Genomic DNA, 21,856 nt, shown 5'->3' with positions numbered 1-21,856 from the left:
CCTATTAGCACTCAAGATATGTGGGAAAAGTCACTGAAACCAAAGAGACTCACCTAAGTAACTTAAAAACAACTAACAAAGTAAATATTAGGATTACATGGGGTCATGAAAATACTCCAAGAAAAAAAAAAAACAATAAAAGAAGAAAACTTTTAATAAGGCAAATTTAAAAAAAAAAGCTCCTATAAACTAACATGATCCAAGTAATATTTCAAATCCACCATGATGTACTTGTAGAAAACAATCAGATACAGCAATCTTGAACAGTTAGAAGGCTGAAATTCATAAATTGGTTCATGGCCTGACGTCTCACCATACTTTACTTTTTTTTTTTTTTGCTTGGTTTTTTTTTCATCCCTTTGCTCTCCAGAGTCAGAACTATATTAGCAAAAATTAGTTATAAAGTCACTTGTCTTTCCTCCCAGGTGGAGTTTAGTTCATTTTAATATGATAAACAAACTTTGTTAAAATTTGTTACTGTGATTTATTTTAATTTTACCCTGATTTTTGACTTTTAGTATTTCTTTTTTTGTTAACTTATTATTAAAAACAGACTTTTAGTCTCAGACTTTTTAAATAAAGCTTATGAGAATAATAATAATAATAATAATAATAATAATAATAATAATAATAATAAAAAAAAATTTTTTTAAATCACCAGGAGGGTGCATTTGGTGAACTGATGACTTTTCTGTTTCTTTTTTAATATAGGAAATGAATTGAGCCTCTGAAATGCCTCTGTACCAGTTGGTAACTACAGCTGAGAGGATAATTCATCTACCAGTTTAAAAAGTGCAATTAAATCTCTTCCTGGTATGTGGAGGGACTTTATTAGGCTATTTTCATTGGATTTGGTACTTTCTGCATAGTTATGCAGAATGTATCACGTGATGAAATCCACGACAGACGCGGGCAACTATTATGACAGTATTAATACTCTCCATGGTGCTGAAAAACCGAGGTCTGTTTGTGTTTGCTATTGATTGCCCCACTTTGAATGCGTCTTTAAGTCGAGCACTTATTAAATGCATATATACACAAACGCTGCCTTGAAGTCTTTCGACACAAATCACCTCTGATCACTGACGTCCGACACCAAAGCAGCAGCCCTCCAGGACGCAGCTGCAGCCGTATCAGCCTGTGTCAGGGCTTTCCACTGTAGTGCTGCATTCTGATGTAGCCCAGCGGATACACAAACGACACGCTCAGACCTCGCGTTCAGTCGCTGTTTTTAATGTCTACGAAGCATCATGACACTTGCTAAGCAGTGGCTGGCCGGATTCGCGCTCCTGTGCATTTATGTTGCAGCTGAATCGAAAAAGAATTTCAAATGCCCTTCAGGATGCTCCTGCACAAAGGAGACCATCATCTGCGTCGGCATTTCACAGATCCCCCACACTATACCGAAAGAGATCAACTCCCTGTAAGTACATTTCTTTGGCTATGAAGAGGGTTATTAAAATCCGTCAGTGAGTCACGAGATAATATTAATACCGCATTCAGAAGAATAATTGACTGCCTGTAGTGGGATTTCGTGCCTGACGTGTCTGGTACAGACTGTTAACATGTCCCTAATGTGTTTCACTCAACAGGAGCATGGTTAATGGATCAATTGCGGAAATTACAGAGGGGATGTTTTCACTTATGCCTTCTCTTCAGCTGCTGTAAGTACCCACTGATTACTTGGTGATTATTGACGTCTTAGAGCAGTCACACCCAAACAAATAAGGCACACGGATTTATTATTGGTTAAGTTGTTTTTGGTTGCTTTATACTGGAAACCAGACAACTAAAAGTTGTTTTTTAAAGGAAAGTTTTAATATTTTAAGCTGTAGAGCTTTTTTTTGTTGTTGTTTTTTACCTTTACAGGCTTCTTAATGCAAATTCTTTGACTGCAATCAAAGATGATGCTTTCTCTGGTCTGCCTCATCTAGAATATTTGTGAGTATTATTAAACAAATTCTTTCTTAATCTAAAAAAATCTCAGTCACCAACAACTTTTAAACTTATCCCAATACCCAATGCCCACACCAGTGGAGCAGAAAATCAAAAATAATAAACAGTGCACATGTGCTTTTCAGACATGACAAAATATATTTATCTGTCTCTCGTCATTGATAAATCTGTTCTATTACTATTCATGGAACAGGTTCATTGAAGGGAACAAGATAGAAACCATCACCAAAAATGCCTTTCGTGGTCTACGAGGGTTGACTTATCTGTAAGTTTTGCTGTCATCTTCTCTCCTAATCATGACAGCTGAAACAGCAACATTTCGCAGTTAAAGTGAAAAAAAAAACCCCAAAAAAACAGAATTGTGTTTTTTTCCCCCTTCTCATTCTTTGTGTTTCTGGTTTAGCTCCCTTGCAAATAACAAGATAAGGTTTCTGCCGAGGGATCTCTTTTTTGACTTGGATTCCTTGCTGGAAATGTGAGTAAGCAGTTGTTGTGTCAGCAGTGTGTACGTGGGTGTGTTTAAGAGAGAGAGAGAGTGTGTGTGTGTTTTTCTAACTGAAGCTGACTCAGACTGCACTTGGCAGTGTTCAGCATTAAATCCTCCGAGTGGTATGATATCTATCCATCTATCTATCTATCTATCTATCTATCTATCTATCTATCTATCTATCTATCTATCTATCTATCTATCTATCTTCCAGTCATTCTTCTCTCTTGTCTTAATCCTTTGTTGTTGATCATTCCCTCTGTGATGCATCAGAGATCTGCGAGGCAACTCTTTCCAGTGTGGCTGTGAGAACAAGTGGCTGATGACATGGCTGAAAAACACGAATGCCACAGCATCAGATGTCTTCTGCGCAGGCCCCAGTGACATGAAGAGCAAGCGGCTCAATGACCTTCCTATTCCACCGGGCGAATGTATTTCCACAGGTGAAATAACAAGGGCATGATGAAAGGCATTTCTGTCATTCTAAAATCAATAAAAATGTTGAATAATTAATCATTTGCTCTCAAAAAGAAACAGATTCAAGGTTTGCTAACATGTTTCCTCCTGAAAACATATACATATCCACACATGCTGCATAACCTTTGCAAAAAACAACAACAACACACACACACAAAAAAAAATCACAATACGTTTATATTTGCAGATATAAGAATGAAACTGAGAGCCAAATGCCTGTTCCAAATCTCACAACAATCCATGCAGCAGTTGCTGAAATATTTTGTGCAAAACCTTATGGTCACTGCAAATGACTGTTAAAAAACATACAATCTCAAAAATAAAATATTACTAAGCTGAAAGCCAAATTTAATAGCCCTGAGTACATGAATGAGGCTTCTCAAAGCACTGAAATGTAACTGAAGCTGTGAGTATGTAAATTTTGGTGTTTTCACTTAATCAGCAAACCAGCAGTTTCTGTTTTTGTCCGCATCTCACAGACTTTGTGCGTCATCAGTCCATCCCCATTCAGTCCATATCAGCGGACATCTTCTCCTTCAAAGACGACATCTTTGTAGCGATGGCCGCCCCAAACTCCAACAGCTGCATAGTCATGGAGTGGGATCACATTGAACTGAACTTCAGAAAATTTGATAATATAACAGGTTTGATAACATCCATGAAGCTGGTAATGTTATTTTTTTTTCAGTGTCAGTAGATTTCATGAAAAGACCAAAATAGATCAATGAATGGTCCTGCATACATTTTAACTGCACATCCGAATCATGGATATTGACTAACTGACATCCTCCAGGTCTGAAAAATGAAGTAACAGTTGATAATCAAATGGCCAACTGAGACTTGATCTGACAATTTGAGACAGTTGCCATATATTTAAAATACCCAACTTTACAGAAGAACATTTAAAGAATATTTTTGTGCAAAATACTTTTTTGGTATATAAAAGTAATAACCCCAGCAGCTGTAGTCTCTGTTACATGTGGGTAATCAGATACAGTTCTTCCACCAACTCTGTGTGAAGCTTTTAACCGTGCACCCCACTGATCCTCACTGAACACTTTATTGCAGTAAGACAGGAAATGTCTGATCAAACATCATCTCCCAGCAACCTCCTGCATAAAAAGAAAGAAGGTAACCAGGGGAGCCACTGCTTAGGTTCATCTTCCAACTCACCTGACAACGACGCCTGCTATATGCTAAAGTTAGCTGATAACTAAACACTAGTTGTATAAAAAAGTGAGGCCAGAATCCCTAAAGTCCATTACATTCATCAACAGCTGAAAGAAACAAAAATCCAACTTTGTCCTTGGTCTTGTCTTGGTCTGAACTTTGGTCTTTTCATGCTTGACCATAATGATTTTAATACTGTCATCATAGAAGTCATAGAATTCACAGATAGAATTCACAGATCCTTCAGAGTACGTTAATTTTCAACTAATACTTTCATTTTCTGTGTTGTATTATTAATGACCAACTTTTCTTCACAGGGAAGTCTGTTGTTGGATGCAAGTCGGTTCTAATTGAAGACCATGTCCTAATAATAGTCACCCAGCTCTTTGGGGGTTCCCACATTTACAAGTTTGATGGTCAACAAAACAAATTCATCAACTTTCAAACTATTGAGGTGTTCAACATCTCGAAGCCAAATGATATTGAAGTCTTTCAGATGGAAGGTCACTGGTACTTTGTGATTGTGGACAGCTCCAAGGCAGGCATGTCTACTCTCTACAAGTGGACTGACCAACCAGAACGCAATGAAACTGGTTTCTACTCCTACCAGTTTCTCCATGAATGGTTTCGTGATACAGATGCTGAGTATGTTGAGGTGGACGGTAAGTCCTACCTGATCTTAGCCAGTCGCTCTCAGTCACCAATCATCTACCTGTGGAACAGGAGTACCTTAAAGTTTATACTTCATAGTGAAATCACAAACGTTGATGATGTAGTGGCTGTCAAAGCTTTCCGGGTGGAGGGTGACTTGTATCTGGCCATGGCTTGCTACATCGGCGACTCCAAAGTCCTCAAGTGGACCAACAAGCAGTTCATTGACGTGCTGCCTCTTCCCTCTCGAGGGGCGATGATCCTCCAGCCGTTCACCTTCGCAGACAGGCACTATCTTGCTCTTGGCAGCGATTACTCTTTCACACAGATCTACCTCTGGGATGCAGAGTCAAAAACATTTCACAAGTTCAAGGACATTTACGTGCAGTCACCCCGGTCATTTACTGTGGTGACCACTGACCGAAGGAGTTTTATTTTCTCCTCCAGCTTCAAAGGGAAATCGATGGTCTTTGAGCATATATTTGTAGATTTAAGCTTATAATAACTACAAAAGCAGTACTGATCAAAATATACAGTGCTTAAAAGAAATTATGAGACCATTGTAAATGCTGGCGGATTAACCTTGCAGAAACATTTAAAAATGACTTGGCAATTACCAGTACTGATAATTTAGGACAGCTGTGGGATGAACCTCATGGTGGTGGTCAAATAAATTTGTTAAGTACTGCATGTTGGTTAGTCGCTTCATAATGAGTGTATGCTGTCAAAGAAGTGTCAAATGCTGTGTATTGTACTTATGCAACTAGATTTATCGTTCTTGGTTTGAAACTAAATTTAATCAAGTTTTCTGCAAATAATGTGATATGGATTCAGAAAATTATGAAGGCTAGGTTAATGTTAGACCAAAGTAACTAAAGGCTGACAGAAATATAATATGACAATGCAACTGCATTAAGAAAATGTTATGGCAATACCAATACATCCTTAAAAAGGCTTGGCTTTTATCATAATTCTGTCAAGCCAACAAGCCAGACACTGTCCACACTAGCCAAAGATATCACAGACTATTACCCTCCTGCCCTACACAGGAAGTTAGTGAGAAGCGTGACCATTTACACCCTACAGCTGATGGTGTAGCTGTGCAAGCAAAACAAACTTTGTATGTCACGTCAAAATGAACACTGGCAGAAGCAAATCATGTTGTATGGTGTTGTATACTCTGTTTAATTTGCCACGTCTGAAGGAAAAAATGACCACCGTTATCGACATTGGTATTGCACAGATGTCACGGTTTTTGTAGTTTCAAAAAATTACAAAAACTGTGACATGTAGCCCTCAAAATTTTGGTATTTGAAAAAAGTGTGCATTTTTGAGGGTTTACGCTTGGAAGTAAAATGCTGAATGTTAGTCAGAAAGTCATGGGGAGTAAAAAAATGGACACTTTCTCTGAGAAGCCATCAAAAATTTTGAAGCCATTTCATTGCAGTAAGTGTTATGACTGCAAAGATAAAAGTGCATGATGCACAGTTTTCTTCCTTACCTGAAAACAGAATATCCATCCATCCATCCATCCATCTTCTTCCGCTTTATCCGGGGCCGAGTCGCGGGGGCAGCAGCCTAAGCAGAGAAGCCCAGACCTTCCTCTCCCCAGCCACCTCCTCCATCTTATCCGGGGGAACACCAAGGTGTTCCCAGGCCAGCCGAGAGATATAATCTCTCCAACGTGTCCTGGGTTTGCCCCGGGGCCTCCTCCCGGTGGGACATGCACGGAACACCAACCCCAGGAGGCGCCCAGGAGGCATCCTTTTCAGATGCCCGAACCACCTCAGCTGGCTCCTTTCGATGTGGAGCAGCAGCGGCTCTACTCTGAGCCCCTCCCGGATGGCCGAACTTCTCACCCTATCTCTAAGGGAGAGGCCAGCCACCCTTTGGAGGAAGCTCATTTCCGCCGCTTGTATCCGCGATCTCGTTCTTTCGGTCACTACCCACAGCTCGTGGCCATAGGTGAGGGTAGGGACGTAGATCGACCGGTACATTGAGAGCTTCGCTTTTACACTCAGCTCCCTCTTCACCACGACGGACCGGTGCAGCGTCCGCATCACTGCAGCCGCCGCACCAATCCGTCTGTCGATCTCCGGCTCCCTTCTCCCATCACTCGCGAACAAGACCCTGAGATACTTGAACTCCTCCACTTGGGGCAGGAACTCATCCCCGACCCGGAGTGGGCACTCCACCCTTTTCCGGCTGAGAACCATGGCCTCAGATTTGGAGGTGCTGATCCTCATTCCCGCTGCTTAACACTCGGCTGCGAACCGTTCCAGGGCGAGCTGGAGGCCCTCACCCGATGAAGCCAACAGAACCACATCATCCGCAAAAAGCAGAGATGAGATTTTGAGGCCACCAAAGTGAAAGCCCTCCGCCACTTGGCTGCGCCTAGAAATCCTGTCCATAAAAATTATGAACACAACCGGAGACAAAGGGCAGCCCTGGCGGAGCCCATCACCCACCGGGAACGAGTCCGACTTATTGCCGGCAATGCAAACCAAGCTCTTGCAACGGTTATATAGGGATCGAATGGCCCGTAGCAATGGGCCAGACACCCCATACTCCCGCAACACCTCCCACAGGACACCCCGAGGGACACGGTCGAATGCCTTCTCCAAGTCCACAAAACACACGTAGACTGGTTGGGCAAACTCCCATGCACCCTCAAGTATCCTTGAGAGGATAAAGAGCTGGTCCAGTGTTCCGCGACCAGGACGAAAACCGCATTGTTCCTCCTGTATCCAAGGTTCGACTAGCGGACGAACTCTCCTTTCCAGCACCCTGGCATAGACTTTCCCAGGGAGGCTGAGGAGTTTGATCCCCTTGTAGTTGGAACACACCCTCCGGTCCCCTTTCTTAAAGATGGGGACCACCACCCCGGTCTGCCAGTCCACAGGTACTGCCCCTGATCTCCACGCAACATTGTAGAGGCATGTCAACCAGGACAGCCCTACAACGTCCAGAGTTTTCAGGAACTCGGGGCAGACCTCATCAACACCAGGGGCTCTGCCACCAAGGAGTTGTTTAACTGCCTCAGTGAGCTCGCCCCCGGAAATTGGCGGGTCATCCCCCTCATCCCCAGACTCTGCTTCCTCCTCGGAAGACGTGTTAGTGGGATTAAGGAGTTCCTCGAAGTATTCCTTTCACCGCCTGACAATTTTCTCAGTCGAAGTCAGCAGCGCTCCGCCAGCACTATACACAATGCAGGTAGAGCACCGCTTTCCCCTCCTGAGACGCCTGACGGTTTGCCAGAATCTCTTTGAGGCAGTCCGAAAGTCTTTTTCCATGGCTTCTCCGAACTCCTCCCACACCCGAGTTTATGCTTCAGCCACTGCCTGAGCCGCATTCCGCTTGGCCTGTCGGTACCTGTCAGCTGCCTCTGAAGTCCCACAGGCTAACCAAGCCTGATAGGACTCCTCCTTCAGCCTGGTGGCTCCCTTCACCTCTGGTGTCCACCATTTGGTTTGGGGATTACCACCACGACAGGGACCAACCACCTTGCTGCCACAGCTCAATGCAGCATCTTCGGCAATGGAGATGCTGAACAATGTCCCCAGTCTCCCTCGGAATGCTGTCGGCTTGCTGCCGGTACGTTGGGGTATGTTGAGGGGAGATTAGATCTAATCTACCCTCGGCTTGAAAACAGAATATTACTAGCTTTAACCTAACTCCACTAGATTTATATCAAACTACTTTATGGCCATGCTACTGAGTGCCTATTTAATAGCAACATAACATACATTATTTAGTTTTGATTCCTATGCAAAATGTATGATACTAAGTGTTAATATGGAATAATAACCATAATGTCTATTGTGTGCTACTATGTACCTTTAAAGCCTTTGTAGGAGGCCTTTTCATTCAGTCAAAAAACAAGCGTTCCCTTTTCTTTACAGAACGTTTGATATTTGTCATATATTGTAAAGATTTTTTTTCACACATTAAACAATATTGGAGCCTGATTTTTGAAAATTGACAGTTAGATAAAAATGACAAAATGCCAACTAGTATAATCAATGTGTTTTGATAGCTTTGATAACAAGTTTCTCCTTTAATTATTCCTAATGCACTACCAACAGTGATGTATACATATTTTTTCCCACGTCATTAAAAAGTAAGGCTGAAAAATAATCATGTTTTTCAGATCTTGAATCCCATGTAAGAACAGTTTGTGGAAATGGATTAAAGAACATTTAACCACACGTGTTGTATTAAATTGTTTTTCCATCATGTTTTGCTGATGTAAACATGAAACCATTAAAGTAAAGATAAAGTGTTGCAGACAGCATGTCTTAAACTGAATGTACTGTCCGTGTTTTTTGATTAGCATAAGGACAAAGACAGAATCTCATGTTTTGTTGATTTTAGGAAACAAGAAGATGGATAAAGTATTGTGATAGTGTGGGACAGTTTTCCCTAGTAGTAGTGATTATGGTTCCTTTTATAACCCTGACTTAAATTGCTCGCCACTTGTCTACAGCATGCCATCAACTGTATAAATGATTATTCACTGACCAATCTTAGGGGTTTGTGCTTTACACAAGAGCGTCATAAATACAACTTCAAGCCAAAAAAAAAGGGGAAAACTCACACCAAACAACCATATAACAACAACAGCACTAGTATAAAAAGGTTTAAGGTTTAGTCACATTTGACAAAGAAAAAGAAAAAGTAATTTAAAGGTTTTCCACGGTAAATCACATCAGGCTCAAAAATACTGTTTATTTGACCTGTATGGTAGAATTTTGGGACACAGGAAGCTCAAATGGCTATTGCATATTTATTCAGTTCAACAGTGCAGTTAGTTTTAGTCTTACAGCATCACCATCATCATAATCATTATCATCAACAACAACAACAATAATACTTTAATCTTGACGACATCTGATAAAATGTCATATTTTGAAATAAAATATAGAGATCAGCTGTATGCTGACAGCGTTAATGCCTGCCTTCGTTTTAATAAAGTTAAACCATCTTATTTTCATGATTTGGCACTAGTTAAGCAATAAAAAACAAACAAACAAAACAGAGAAACAAGTATTTTTACCCCAATTCTTATTGACTATTTTACAAATAGAGGGACATTTATTGCCTAATACAGGGGTGGGCAATTCCAGGTCCCGAGGGCCGGTGTCCTGCAGGTTTCAGATCTCACCTTGGGTCAACTCACCTGAATCACATGATTAGTTCGTTTCCAGGCCTCTGGAGAACTTCAGGACATGTTGAGGAGCTAATTTAGCCATTTAAATCAGCTGTGTTGGTTCGAGGACACATCTAAAACCTGCAGGGACACCGGCCCTCGGGGCCTGGAATTGCCCACCCCTGGCCTAATACATCATTTGTCACGCTCTCTTACTTGTTTAGGGGTGATTACTATAATAAACACACACAACAGCTCAGCTGTTAGGCATCTCGTTCCGTTTTGGTTATTTTGTTTTAGTCTCTTTCTGTTTTACGAGGTTCTGTAAATGCGACGTGACGCTTTTCTGACGTCGAGACGGACGGAAGTGATGCAAATCGCGTTTCTCGATCGCTTTAATCGGTTTTGACTCTGATTTCTGCAGATGCAGAGGGGTGATGCTTCTGTGAAACTCACTGTGCTTGGGTAACCTTTGTTCCGCCGCAGGACGCGATGGATCCGTCCAGGAGGAGCGAAAGTGACTGGCAGGGGCTGGTCAGTGAGGTGAGACTGCGAAGACGCAGAAAGGACGAGAATGAGGAAAGAGAGTAAAAAACCTTCACTGACGCACAATAATTGTGGGACAGGTGTCCTGACCGGCTAAAATACTGTGGCGTACATGATCGTTTCACTGTTTTAGTTCTGTCTGCTGTCGCTTGTTCGGATCCACTGAAACACTTGTGTCCAAATTAATCCGAGCTCACGGGATTAAATCTCAGCTGCTGTGGTTTCTCTTACCTGCAAGGACTGCACATGTATGAGGAAGAAGATTTGAGTTTCCTTGTGCCTGCTGAGCCCGTTGCCTTGAAAAGTTACTGACTTGCACCACACTGCGAGTTGCAGCTTTAATGAAGAAACACGTTCAGATGGCTGCATATCAACGCGTTTGCTCGAGTATTTCACTTGAGTGCAGTCAGTGTTGAACTGCTTTGCATTTAAGCTACTGGAGTAGTTTTATCCTAGTCTATGCTTCATGCTACTATTTTTGTCCACAGCTTTGGTTGTGCAATACTTTGCAGACATACACTCATTAGCCACTTTATTAGATACACCCTGCACTGGGTTGAACCCCTTTCCTTTCAGAAGTGCCTTAATTCTTCATGACATTAATTCGACAGAGTACTGGAAACATTTTGGTCCATATTTACATGCTAGCATCACACATCCATGATGTAAAGCTCCTGTCCCACCATCTCTCTCTATTTGACTTAAATCCGGTGAATGTGGAGGCCCCTGCTCAAGAAACTAGTTTTCACAAAGGGTCAGAGGGCATTGTAGCCTCGGTTTCCTGTTCATAGTTGACAGGAGTAGCACCCTGTGTGGTCTTCTGTGGCTGTAGCCCATCTGCTTCAAGATCTCATGTATTGTGCATTCAGAGATGCTCTTCTGCTTTTGAAAATGTTTAACCAATACATCAGATGGACAAGCAGTTAAAATAACAAGGAGCTGCAACGCAAACCGTTGGTATTTTTTTACCATCAGAAAACGTTTTTGTGCCACTATAGTAGTGTATATATGTGGGTTGTTTTGTTTGTTTGTTTTTCTTTTACATGTTTCACAGTGCATTTGGTCTTTAATGATGACCAGAGAACTCTTTAGCCCTCAAATAATCAAATAACGTTATATTGACTACATGCCAGAAGCTTTTGTTTTTCCTCAAAACCTTGCTTTCTCTGCAGTTCCTGGTTTGTAAGCGGAAGTTGGAGAGTAAGAAAGAAGCTCTTCTGATTCTGTCTAAAGAGCTGGACACCTGTCAGCAGGAGAGGGATCAGTACGAACTGATGGCCAACCAGCTCCGTGAGCGACACCAGGGACTCAAGAAGAAGTACAGAGAGCTCATTGTAAGCTGATCTGACTCCGTTTTAAAAGCTGCATCAGAGCAGAGGATAAAAACTACTGCTATTAAACTTTGTGGCATCTAATGACAACTTCCTTTGTCTTTGTGTCACTGACAGGATGGAGATCCTTCTCTGCCTCCAGAGAAAAGGAATCAAGTAAGAGATTTAAAAATGCTAATCACTGCACGCAGAACTGTCTTAACTGTACTTTGATACACTGAAAGTCTCCACAGTGATGCTGGAGACTTTCAGCAAAGTCAGTAATGTGGTCACAAGTTGGAGATCTCTTTGGATGGGATGCTTAACACTTTACTACTAATATTTACTCCTAACTATTAACATCTCTACGGCGCTCTTTGTTTGACAATTACAGCAACTTTATCTTAGAATAATACATCAGATCTTTGCCTGTCTATTTGTCCACAAACTTCTTATCCGTATCTGATGTTAAGATCTCATCATGCTTCTTAGCATGAAGTGCCAACATCCTAAAATGATCCACTTTTATCTATGTTCCTCTAAAACTTTATAAAGTCATTGTATCGTTTTATTTTTACGATGGTAACGTCTGATTTATATCAACAAAAGTTGAGTTTTGTATTATATATTTATCGCGTTACCTAGAAACCACTTAGCAACAAGCTCAAATCACCCAGTTTTAGTGTTTATGCGCCTACAGTACAGCACCTTCTAATGGGATGGTATCATTTTCATTTCACAGTCAACAGCATGAACGGCCCAAACAGTGCTGTAGCATGGGTGTGTACTACTTATCATAATGTGTCATAGCATGACACACACAATGTTCTCACAAGTTGCTCTCTGATATAAAACTGTTGGTTAATGACACAGTAACAAAGTCACCACTGAATGAATCACAGATTTAAAAAAAAAAAATGTAATGACGATTTTATTTTTATGATGCATTTGTTTACATTCAAACTCAGTGTGCTTAAGATCAACAAAAACTGAAAAAACAAGAAGAACAAGAAAATAAAACCTTAAAAGAATTTAACCTGTTTTCTCTCAAAGATCACACAGAAGAAGAAAAAGATTTGGGAAACATATTTAACCACAATTTCTTTCTTTTCTTTTCTTTTTTTAAAGAATTTTACGTTTGCTTGTTTGAACCTAATGTTTCAAATTGGAATGATAGAAGCTCATTTTTTTCAAGTACATTATCTGTCGGGCGCTGTACCTGGAAGACTTCTATATATATATATTCACAAACCAACTTGACAAATGGGGCTAACATGTCTCTGTATTTACTTCATGATCAGGTGAATTTAGCCCAGCTACTGACAGACTCCAGAGAGCGAAACTCTCATCTGTCCGAGGAGGTGAAGGAGCTGAAACAGCGACTACTGGAAGCTCAGGGTGATAACAAGGTATGTTTCTAATGTATATTTGCTGAATCTTTGCCTCTCATTATTCATAAATACATTTCCAACATACCTTTGTACACTTATTTGTCAGTCTAAGTAACGATCAAGTGGATGAGCCTTGTTTATTTTAAGGACAGGTTTCAAATTGTACTGTACAAACACACCAAAGGTGTATAATTGTAGCTTAGTTGAGACTTTTCTTACTTTGTGCTATCACAGCTTCTACGGATGACCATCACCAAACAGAGGCTGGGAGACGAAGAGGTCGGCGCCCGACACTTTCCCGCGCATGAGCGAGAAGATCTGGTCAAACAGTTAGAAAGGGCGAGAGAGCAGGTGAGAGCCCCCTGCTTGATTTTGACTATTCAGCTGATATTCACATAATGGTTCACTTTTTTATGATTTACATTTATTATATACATTATATACTGCCATTTAATAGTTCTAATTGGTTCTTGCATTAGAAAAAGAAAGTTTATATTTATTTATATTTTATTTGTAAGTATTTTTTTTAATTTATTTTAAAAGCAACCACATGAACCCTATTTCCATTTCAGCAAACCCAGTGTTTTCACCCTTAGCTGTCACAAGGTCACCATATCAGTATCAGATGAATATGATTTAAAAAGTATGATAGTTTAAAATATCACATGAGAAATAAAAGTGTTGTGCAGGAAAAAAATGGAAGCGATTAGCAGTTTTCTTTAAATGTAGGTGAATATTAAAGCTGCTAACACTGGTGGCAATTAGATTTCTTTAAGCTGTGACACTTATTAGATGCTGTGCAGCGAGGTTGCATATCCCTTTCTGTCAACCAGTAATTATACTTTAGATAGATGTAAATATATGTCAAGCACAACATGTACATTTCATCCAAATTGGATTGAATCTGTCCCTTAGGTCAGATTTCCTGTTGCCAGAAGGTGGAAGGTGGCGCTAGGATTATAACCGAATATTTGCTTGCAGACCTCTTCTCTTAGCAATAACGTAAAGCTTGGGGGAGATCCGATGATGTTCATCTGAGTTATAGATGAAATGGCTGACAAAATATCAAAATTCACATTATTTAGCATTTTGATTAAACTGACCAAATAAAAAGCCAGTTTGATTCTGAAGGATCGGCATTATTTAGTGTACAACTGTAAATGGGGGGGGAAAAGAGAACACAAAAATGCAGGAACGGGGTGCTAGTAAAGCTTTTATGCATAGCCACAAGTGTCATCAACTTTAAGCAATTCTGCTGGTTGTTCAAAGTTTAATTTGTTTTTTGAGTACGTCAAATCCCTCAACAATGGATTAATTTCAGGAAATAATACCGGTAATAAAATTTGGAGTTTCAAGGAGGTCCTCGCATTAGTTAGTTCCACTTTTAATGAGAAGATGATATATATTTGACAAGAAGAGACTTGTATTGCTAGATAAAATTGTCCTACATCTTGAATCTTGTTTGGGTGCAGAACGAGGTGCTGGAGAACAGCGTGAAGTCGCTCACGGATGAGCTGCAGGATGTTCGAGCAGAGCGGGACGTGTTTCAACAGAAGGCTCATCGTCTCAATGTGGAGATGAACCACATTGTAGGAAATGATGATGTCCGCATCTTAGACATCGACGCGCTCTGCATGGAGAACAGGTTTGTTGCTCTTTTAAAAAGATCATTTTAAGTAGTACCTCTGTGATTGGCTGGCATGTTGAAGCAGTGATTTTCAAAAGTCTATTCATGTACACGTGCTGTCTTGCAATATATAGTTACATACACTGATCAGACATAACATTATGACCACTGACAGATCAACTGAACAAGACTAATTATCTCTTCATCGTGGTACCTGTTAGTGAGTGGGACGTATTAGAAAGCAAGTGAACATTTTGTCCACAGAGTTGATGTGTTGGAAGTAGGAAAAATACGCAAGCATAAGGATAGTTCAGGCTCTGGCCTCTTTCACCAGGATGATGCACCCTGACACAAAAGCAAAAATAGTTCAGGAATGGTTTGAGGATCACAACAACAAGTTTAAAGTGTTGACTTGGTCTCCATATTCCCCCAGATCTCAATCCAATCAAGCATCTGTGGGTTGTGCTGGACAAATAATGAGTCTAGGGACAAATGGGGTCATAATGCTGTGCTTGATCTATAGATACAGAATTTAGATAAAGATTTACTGAGAAATTCTTCTCTACTGTTGAAACAGGTTAAACTGAACAGCATTTGTGGTTTCTGACATTTCAGGTATTTGCATGAGCGACTTAATCAACTTCAAGAAGAGGTCAACTTGCTCAAGACAAATCTGCTGAAGTACAAGGTAGTTGTAGTTTTTTTTTCTGTAATTTCATATATATTTATTGTATGTTATCCTTTTTTTTTTTTTTTTTTTTCTTTTTTCTTTTTTTTTTTTTTTTAAACTCTTTTCTCCAAACTGTTTCCTGCTGATGTCAGAGTGCCCTGGAGTGTAGGAAGACCTCTAAAATCAGTGGAAAGCCCAACAGCAGTGCTCTGACTGGGGTGCTTTCTGCTAAACAAGGTCAGAGGAATCATGCTAGTTCAAACATCTACACTTTCTATTATGCACATATTACCCTTTAAATGTGTGAGTTCAGTTTTATTCAGTGTCTCGTGGGAAATGATGACTGCTGTTTCTTTTAACCGTGGCTCGTGACGTGCTTGCAGTGAAGGAACTGCTGCTGTCTGAAGAAAACGGCTGCAGTTTGCCGGTGACTCCTCAGTCCATCTCAGACCTCAAATCTCTCGCCACAGCCCTGCTGGAAACCATCCACGAGAAAAACATGGTGATTCAGCACCAGCGCCAAATCAACAAGTACTAAAATTCAGACTTCACTCGCACTCTTATTATGTGCTCCATAGATCACGGGTGTCAAACTGCATTATAAATAAATGCTCCTGTAGTAAATGAAAGAAATCTGTTAGCATGAGTTGGTGGACTTAAATTGTAAGAAATAAATGTGTAAAATTACAGAAAAAGCTCTGGTGTGCCGTTGCCCAGACTGTTCTGCAGAACATTTTTGTTAAGTCACAGAAAACTTTTTGTTCTTAGTATAAATGGCCTTGGAGTCTTTGCTATTAATAAAGCCTGCAAAATTTATGAAAATGAAGTTAATAGTTCATAATGTATGCCCTCCTTCACATTTTCCAAGACTGCCAGGCTGATTCTGCCCCCTAGGCCTTTTATTTGACACCCCAGCTGTAGATTTTTAGCCACTTCACTTCTTGATGTAATGATGGGTCAACTGCAATATCCTTTTTTTTTTCCCCCATTAGGATTCTTGGAAATCGAGTAGCCGAGCTGGAGAAGAAACTAAAAACACTGGAGATGTCCGGATTATGGAGCCTTCCAGGTTATTATAATTGTCTCAATATACTGAGACATGTGCATATCACTCTAACCTGTGCTAAGAATACTGTTTTTACAATAATTCCTCTTCCTTTTTCTGCCCTTTTGCTTCTTGCAACCTGGAGGCCTGACTTATAATGTGTCTCTGGGAATATGCGGAAGTATGTTTCTCCAAAAACGATGTCATCTACGTCATAAACGCTCAACTTAATCTTCTTCTCATATCCACCAACACTTCTTATCGCTATCTAATCCAACCTTTTTTAAGTAGCTGTTTATGTGAACCACTTTTCTGAAAGCTTACTTTGACTGTTTTGTGATAACAGGGGGAAGAGACGCCATCATCCTGAACACGCAGCTAGTGGATTCGACCGATCCATCTGATTCTCCGGGACAGAACGGTGATTATTCAGTGGAGTTATTCCTCTCTTGGTCAACAGCAGTTAAAATAGGAGCTGCATTTCTTGAATGTTATTTTTCTGATTTGTTCTTAAAGGTGACAAAAGGTCAAACAAACCAGCTGAGCACGAGAGCTCTCCAGAAGACAGTGTAACACCAGCTGCGTCAGATTTTCAAGATGACGCACCAACACCATCATCGTGTGTCGAGGCCTCGAACCAAAACTGCTCACCACAGTTGGACGAGCAAGAGTCCTCAAGGCCTCAAACAGAAATGCCAGCTAGTGAGGAGTGCCAGGAAAGTGGCCAATCACAAAGCACTGCAGTTTTTACCAGGTTTGCAACAGAAGAGGGTCTGAGTGACTCCAGTGCTGATGTGAAATACTTGAACAGACCTGATCCCTCAGACCCCGGCCACTCACAGCAACTCTCAGAGAACTCAGTCCCAACAGCTGGAGGAGAGGAGGAGTCAGATGAATGCACTGTAGGGGGGGAAAGTGTTGAAACAGAGTGTAATGTAATAGAGAGAAATAGTCACGTTACATCATCTACTACTGTGTCTACTGCAGCCTCCGAAGAGCAGCAGGAGGACGTCCTGACTACCGCGGATGTTTGCAGTAGTCAGGAGGAGTTGTGATGTCGCACAGCATTAGGAAAAAACCAAAACTAATTAAAGTATTTACAAAATCCATAAAGCTCTTTAATTATTTTTTAAATAATTCAAAAATCAAAAAAACTGATAAACGAATCTTTGGAAAACAGCATATTAGATTTCAGATGAGTGTGAATGAATCAACAGTGACTCCTACCAAACTGAAGAGTATTAACGATACTCTTCAGATGCTCTATTGTATCTCTGCTTTCACTCGGTGCATTGTCTGAGTTCTGCACCACCTTTTGAACTGATGTCAATGTGACCTAAAGTAACTGGACACCAGTGATTCGTCATCCCCAAACCATACTCGCAGGAGTAACAATATTCGCTCCTGTGAGAGTTTCTCTGAGAGTTTTAAAACGTTCATTCATTCACTCGCACGTTTCATGTAGTCTGCATATCTAATGTGGCAAAACAGTGATTTCTCTTTATTAACACCAGAAAAGATGCATGCATCAGTGCTGTATGTGTTATACTTAAAGGTTTCTTTCTGCTTTTTGAAGGTAACATTTACAGAGTTGTCTGCTTTAGGCATATGAATTCTTTTCCTTATTAAATCACATAATAAAAAGGAGTTAATGATGATCTTTTAAATGACCTTTGTTAGGTCATGAACCGGCTCCTTACTGTCAAGAATTCAGCCCTGGCATGATTTAATTCAGTCACCACGAGGATAAAAGCAATTTGACAAAGATGACAGGAAGCACTGTGTGCTTGTTCTAAATACGATGTGCCCAACGTGAACCAAGCACAAACAGACCTTCTGCTTTACTTAACATTCGCAGCGTATAATCAGCAAAGCCGCATATGACAACGCTATGAGTTCATGAGACCGTATGATGATGTGATATGTCAACAATGTGTAAAAGCTAACAAATGGTTAACATTCAGAGACTACATGTTCTAGTAGTGCTCATCACATCAAATATTACGAAACGGTCAGATAATGTACAGAACAAGCAATATGTTATCAGAAAGTATAATAAAAAATGTGGTTATGATCTGAGAGGAGAGCTAAAAAAGAAAAAAATAGGGTGAACAACAAAGAAGAGCTGGTTCAAATTAACCTGTGCAGTGAATTTGTGGAATAATATGGAGAAGGGTTTTGAAAATGTGCACAAATATAAATCAGTCTTAAGAAATTATACATGGAAAAAAAAAACACTTATAAATCAGTATATGGAAGCAGAGTATTAAATATTAAACTCTGCATGGATATTTGGGTTGAACACTGTGAGGTGATATGATGGTTATACTGTGCATAAAGATATAAAAATATTTTTAGATTGTTGTATAGGTACATTTATTTATAGATACAGGTATATATTATGCTCTCTAACCAAAAACAGACATATGATTTAAACAGGAAGTAGGAATTGGAAAGCATTTGCTTCCTTCTACTCCTTTTCGAACAGGAAATGGTCAGTATTTTATGGGGGATCAGTCTGTGGAGTTTATTTAATATAATGGCTTCTTTATTTCATACCCATTTTTTAATATTTATTAACATTTGTTACTTATATGTTGGAAATAAAGATTTCATTCCTTTTATTCATTCAAATATGAGATGAGAGAGATGATGAGATAGCCTTTATTTGTCAGTTGCAGGTCTTTTGCCCACAACCGAGATGACAGACCTTGCCGACCGTACATACAATACACAAACATCACATTGGGGAGACGGGTCAGGCTAGGTAGCGAGGAAAAAAAACATTGAAATGTGTAACACAAAAGGATAATACAGGAATGCACAGATATCAACACACCATGTGTTAAATGCTATACGACAGCATGCTACTGTGTAAATTAAGACAGTCTCGGTTGTTTCTTTTATCTGACCTAATTTATTGACAGACATTTGATAATTACAAGAGTCATTTCTCGAAGCTCCTCCTGAAATATAACACACTGACATCTTGATCTTATTTTTTTTTTTATTAGAAAATTTGTACAAATTACCTTTTGTTTTTGACTTTAAAAACCATTGTATTTGTATGCATTTTTATGTATTCTGTATTTATTTATTTTTACACAAGACCACAGCTACGACTAACTAACTTCGAGCTACAAAGACAGCACAGCTGAGGCTGATGGTACTGAAATTTATTTCAATAATTTTGGTCACAACTTAAGGACCAGGATAAGCTGAGAGGTGAATCTGATGATGGAGCCAAAGGAAAAGCAGTCCAATCATATATTTGGTTTGTTGATACTCCAACCAACCAACTGTACCATTACTAATATTGAACACCATAATTATGCTAATTTGTAGTAAGAAAACTCTTGAACAATTATTAAAGCATGTTTCTAATACTTCTAAGAAGCTACTATGCATTTTGGCAGGATGTGGGTTTAACCACCTCGTTATTTTTTTTCTTGGTATCAAACTGGAAGTAGAGTATAGCACACTACTGTAGGTTAATTCCTCCTCAGCCGCCTGGAGTACTGCTTAAAGTTCATATTCCAGAGATTGGGGGACGAAACCCCAATAATACAGCATGCGAGCCTTCGGCCTGCGTTTCCATGCAGCAGGCTCCCAGCGTCTCCACCACGCCCTAAGTCGTCTATCTTTTCATGAATCACCACTGCTCTCCCAAACACAGACAGGCTTCCAAACAGTGTTGCATCAGATTCTAGCATTGTATTAATCTTCCCTTGCTGGGGCTCAAAGTTTCCAAAGTCTCCAGGGTGGTTAGGGTGATTTACACCATATGGATTGTAGTGGCCACCGGTGGAGTCACATCCCCGGCTCAGGTCTCCATACTGATGGATGTGCACCGCTCTGGGCTCCGGACTGCCGTCTCTGGGGAAGCCACTAAACCGGAGAAGGACCTTGACTTTCTCCTGAGGATGATCCTGCTTGAACAACACATGGCCGTACACTTTGGGCAGGTCCTCCGGGAGAGAGGTGCTGGGTCTCACCTTGCAGACTGCATACAGGGTGCCGTTGTTCTGCAAGACCTCTGGAGCCAATGTGTCGCTGGATGCTAAGACACATTGTTGACAGCCTGCCAGCAAAACCAACAAAGCAGCTTCCAGTATACCCACTGACCTGTAAGATATTAAAAAAAAAATTAGGACAAGACCCCTCTGGCATGAAGGACAATTAGTGACTATAGACCAATTAAGGCAATATCTAGATTGTTCACCTTGGTAAAAAAAAAAAACGTCCTGCTATTGCATTTCACAATACAGCAGTACATTCAGAAATATTGTTATTGTTAAGAATCCACACTGGGGAAGCTATAATTATGTAATTATTATCGCTAACATGTTATGTAACTGCTAAAACTCAACTCTACACAGGGTTTAAACGAGCCTCTCTTATATCATAGAACAATTTTACATAATTTTTATTTACAATCTCCATCTGCATCTAGGTATAAGGTGTACTTTAATTTACATTAATGTAAAACTTCAGTGTTTCTAAGTCTGAGGACAAAGTGGCACTCAAAAGCTTCTCAGTTAATGTTTTTCTGACGATGTTTTTAGGCGCACACAACATCGCCCAAAAGTACAAGTGGTTAACTACAGACTAAATGTCGCAGGAATGCAAATAAAGTTAAGTACACAGTGCCAAACAAAGTCCACTTACGCGTATCGATGCATGGTCACCTGTAAAAGGCGCAGAAAAGGCTGTAAATTAAACGTAATGGTTTTCACAAGCCGAGCGCTGCAGTCTGCAGGGTGAGGATGCAAAGCGTTTTCAAACAATGTTGTATAAACTCTTGTGAACAAATGGGCGTTGCTGTTTGGCGAGGGTGGAGCAAGGGACTTGACAAGTCATTTGATGATTTGATGAGTAAATCTCGAAATATTCGACCCCGTTACATTACCGTTCAGTTTGTGGGTAACAACAGAAAATGAAATATTTTATTGTTCTCACGTGGTATCACACGGAGTCATTTTAACAAACCCAGGACGTTTTGCCTGATAAGAGCATAATCACGTCTGTGTAAACTCGATTCATAGAAACCTTAACGCTCAATGTACCACGTTCTCCAACCACGTTTGTCCGTGATTTGGGAGAGGGCGCAAACTGACAGGGTCAGCCTGATGTTGCTTGTGTCGCACTTGTGCCCATTATTATTATTATTATTATTATTATTATTATTATTATTATTATTATTTAAAATGAAAGGGCAGCACAGAGTCCTATGAAAAACTAAGTACATCTATTACTGCTCCCACAGGAATTAAGAGCAGCCAGATGTTCCTAATCAAATACACTTGATAGTCAATCGTCAGAAAGTGTGAGCACCTCCATAAAAGCCAGTTTGTTGGTCTGGCGCATTCAGGTGCCG

At 40.2% G+C, this 21,856-nt stretch overlaps 3 protein-coding genes across 4 annotated transcripts; 2 read left to right on the top strand and 1 right to left on the bottom strand.

Moving 5' to 3' along the window:
* The first annotated feature begins 1,250 nt into the window (after window positions 1-1,250).
* LOC146630518 (leucine-rich repeat LGI family member 2-like) lies at window positions 1,251-5,243 on the top strand. Its single transcript, XM_085355909.1, has 8 exons — window positions 1,251-1,423; window positions 1,593-1,664; window positions 1,870-1,941; window positions 2,150-2,221; window positions 2,360-2,431; window positions 2,717-2,886; window positions 3,400-3,564; window positions 4,408-5,243. The coding sequence occupies exons 1-8, from the start codon at window positions 1,251-1,253 to the stop codon at window positions 5,241-5,243; spliced, it is 1,632 nt and encodes a 543-aa protein (XP_085212035.1).
* Window positions 5,244-10,284: 5,041 nt separating this feature from the next.
* On the top strand, window positions 10,285-17,649 carry LOC146630517 (coiled-coil domain-containing protein 149-like). Of its 2 annotated transcripts, XM_085355907.1 has the most exons (13): window positions 10,285-10,433; window positions 11,609-11,770; window positions 11,885-11,923; window positions 13,048-13,155; window positions 13,372-13,488; window positions 14,610-14,782; window positions 15,380-15,452; window positions 15,587-15,671; window positions 15,818-15,965; window positions 16,427-16,503; window positions 16,625-16,660; window positions 16,826-16,900; window positions 16,996-17,649. In XM_085355907.1, the coding sequence occupies exons 1-13, from the start codon at window positions 10,383-10,385 to the stop codon at window positions 17,532-17,534; spliced, it is 1,683 nt and encodes a 560-aa protein (XP_085212033.1). In that variant the 5' UTR covers window positions 10,285-10,382; the 3' UTR covers window positions 17,535-17,649. The 2 variants fall into 2 exon arrangements, with proteins under 2 accessions (XP_085212033.1, XP_085212034.1); XM_085355908.1 differs by lacking the exon at window positions 16,625-16,660.
* A 1,488-nt stretch (window positions 17,650-19,137) lies between these two features.
* Window positions 19,138-21,265, bottom strand: LOC146630516 (extracellular superoxide dismutase [Cu-Zn]-like). Its single transcript, XM_085355906.1, has 2 exons — window positions 21,148-21,265; window positions 19,138-20,604 (listed from the first exon to the last, which is right to left on the bottom strand). The coding sequence occupies exons 1-2, from the start codon at window positions 21,159-21,161 to the stop codon at window positions 19,971-19,973; spliced, it is 648 nt and encodes a 215-aa protein (XP_085212032.1). The 5' UTR covers window positions 21,162-21,265; the 3' UTR covers window positions 19,138-19,970.
* Between the last annotated feature and the right edge of the window lie 591 nt (window positions 21,266-21,856).

The sequence above is a fragment of the Diplotaxodon limnothrissa genome, linkage group LG6, assembly GCF_057381915.1.
Source record: "Diplotaxodon limnothrissa isolate DT_005_m linkage group LG6, D_limnothrissa_male_GT1.1, whole genome shotgun sequence".
NCBI lineage: Eukaryota > Metazoa > Chordata > Actinopteri > Cichliformes > Cichlidae > Diplotaxodon > Diplotaxodon limnothrissa.
Note: the sequence above shows the minus strand (reverse complement) of the source record. Positions and strands in the feature narration are given on the sequence as shown.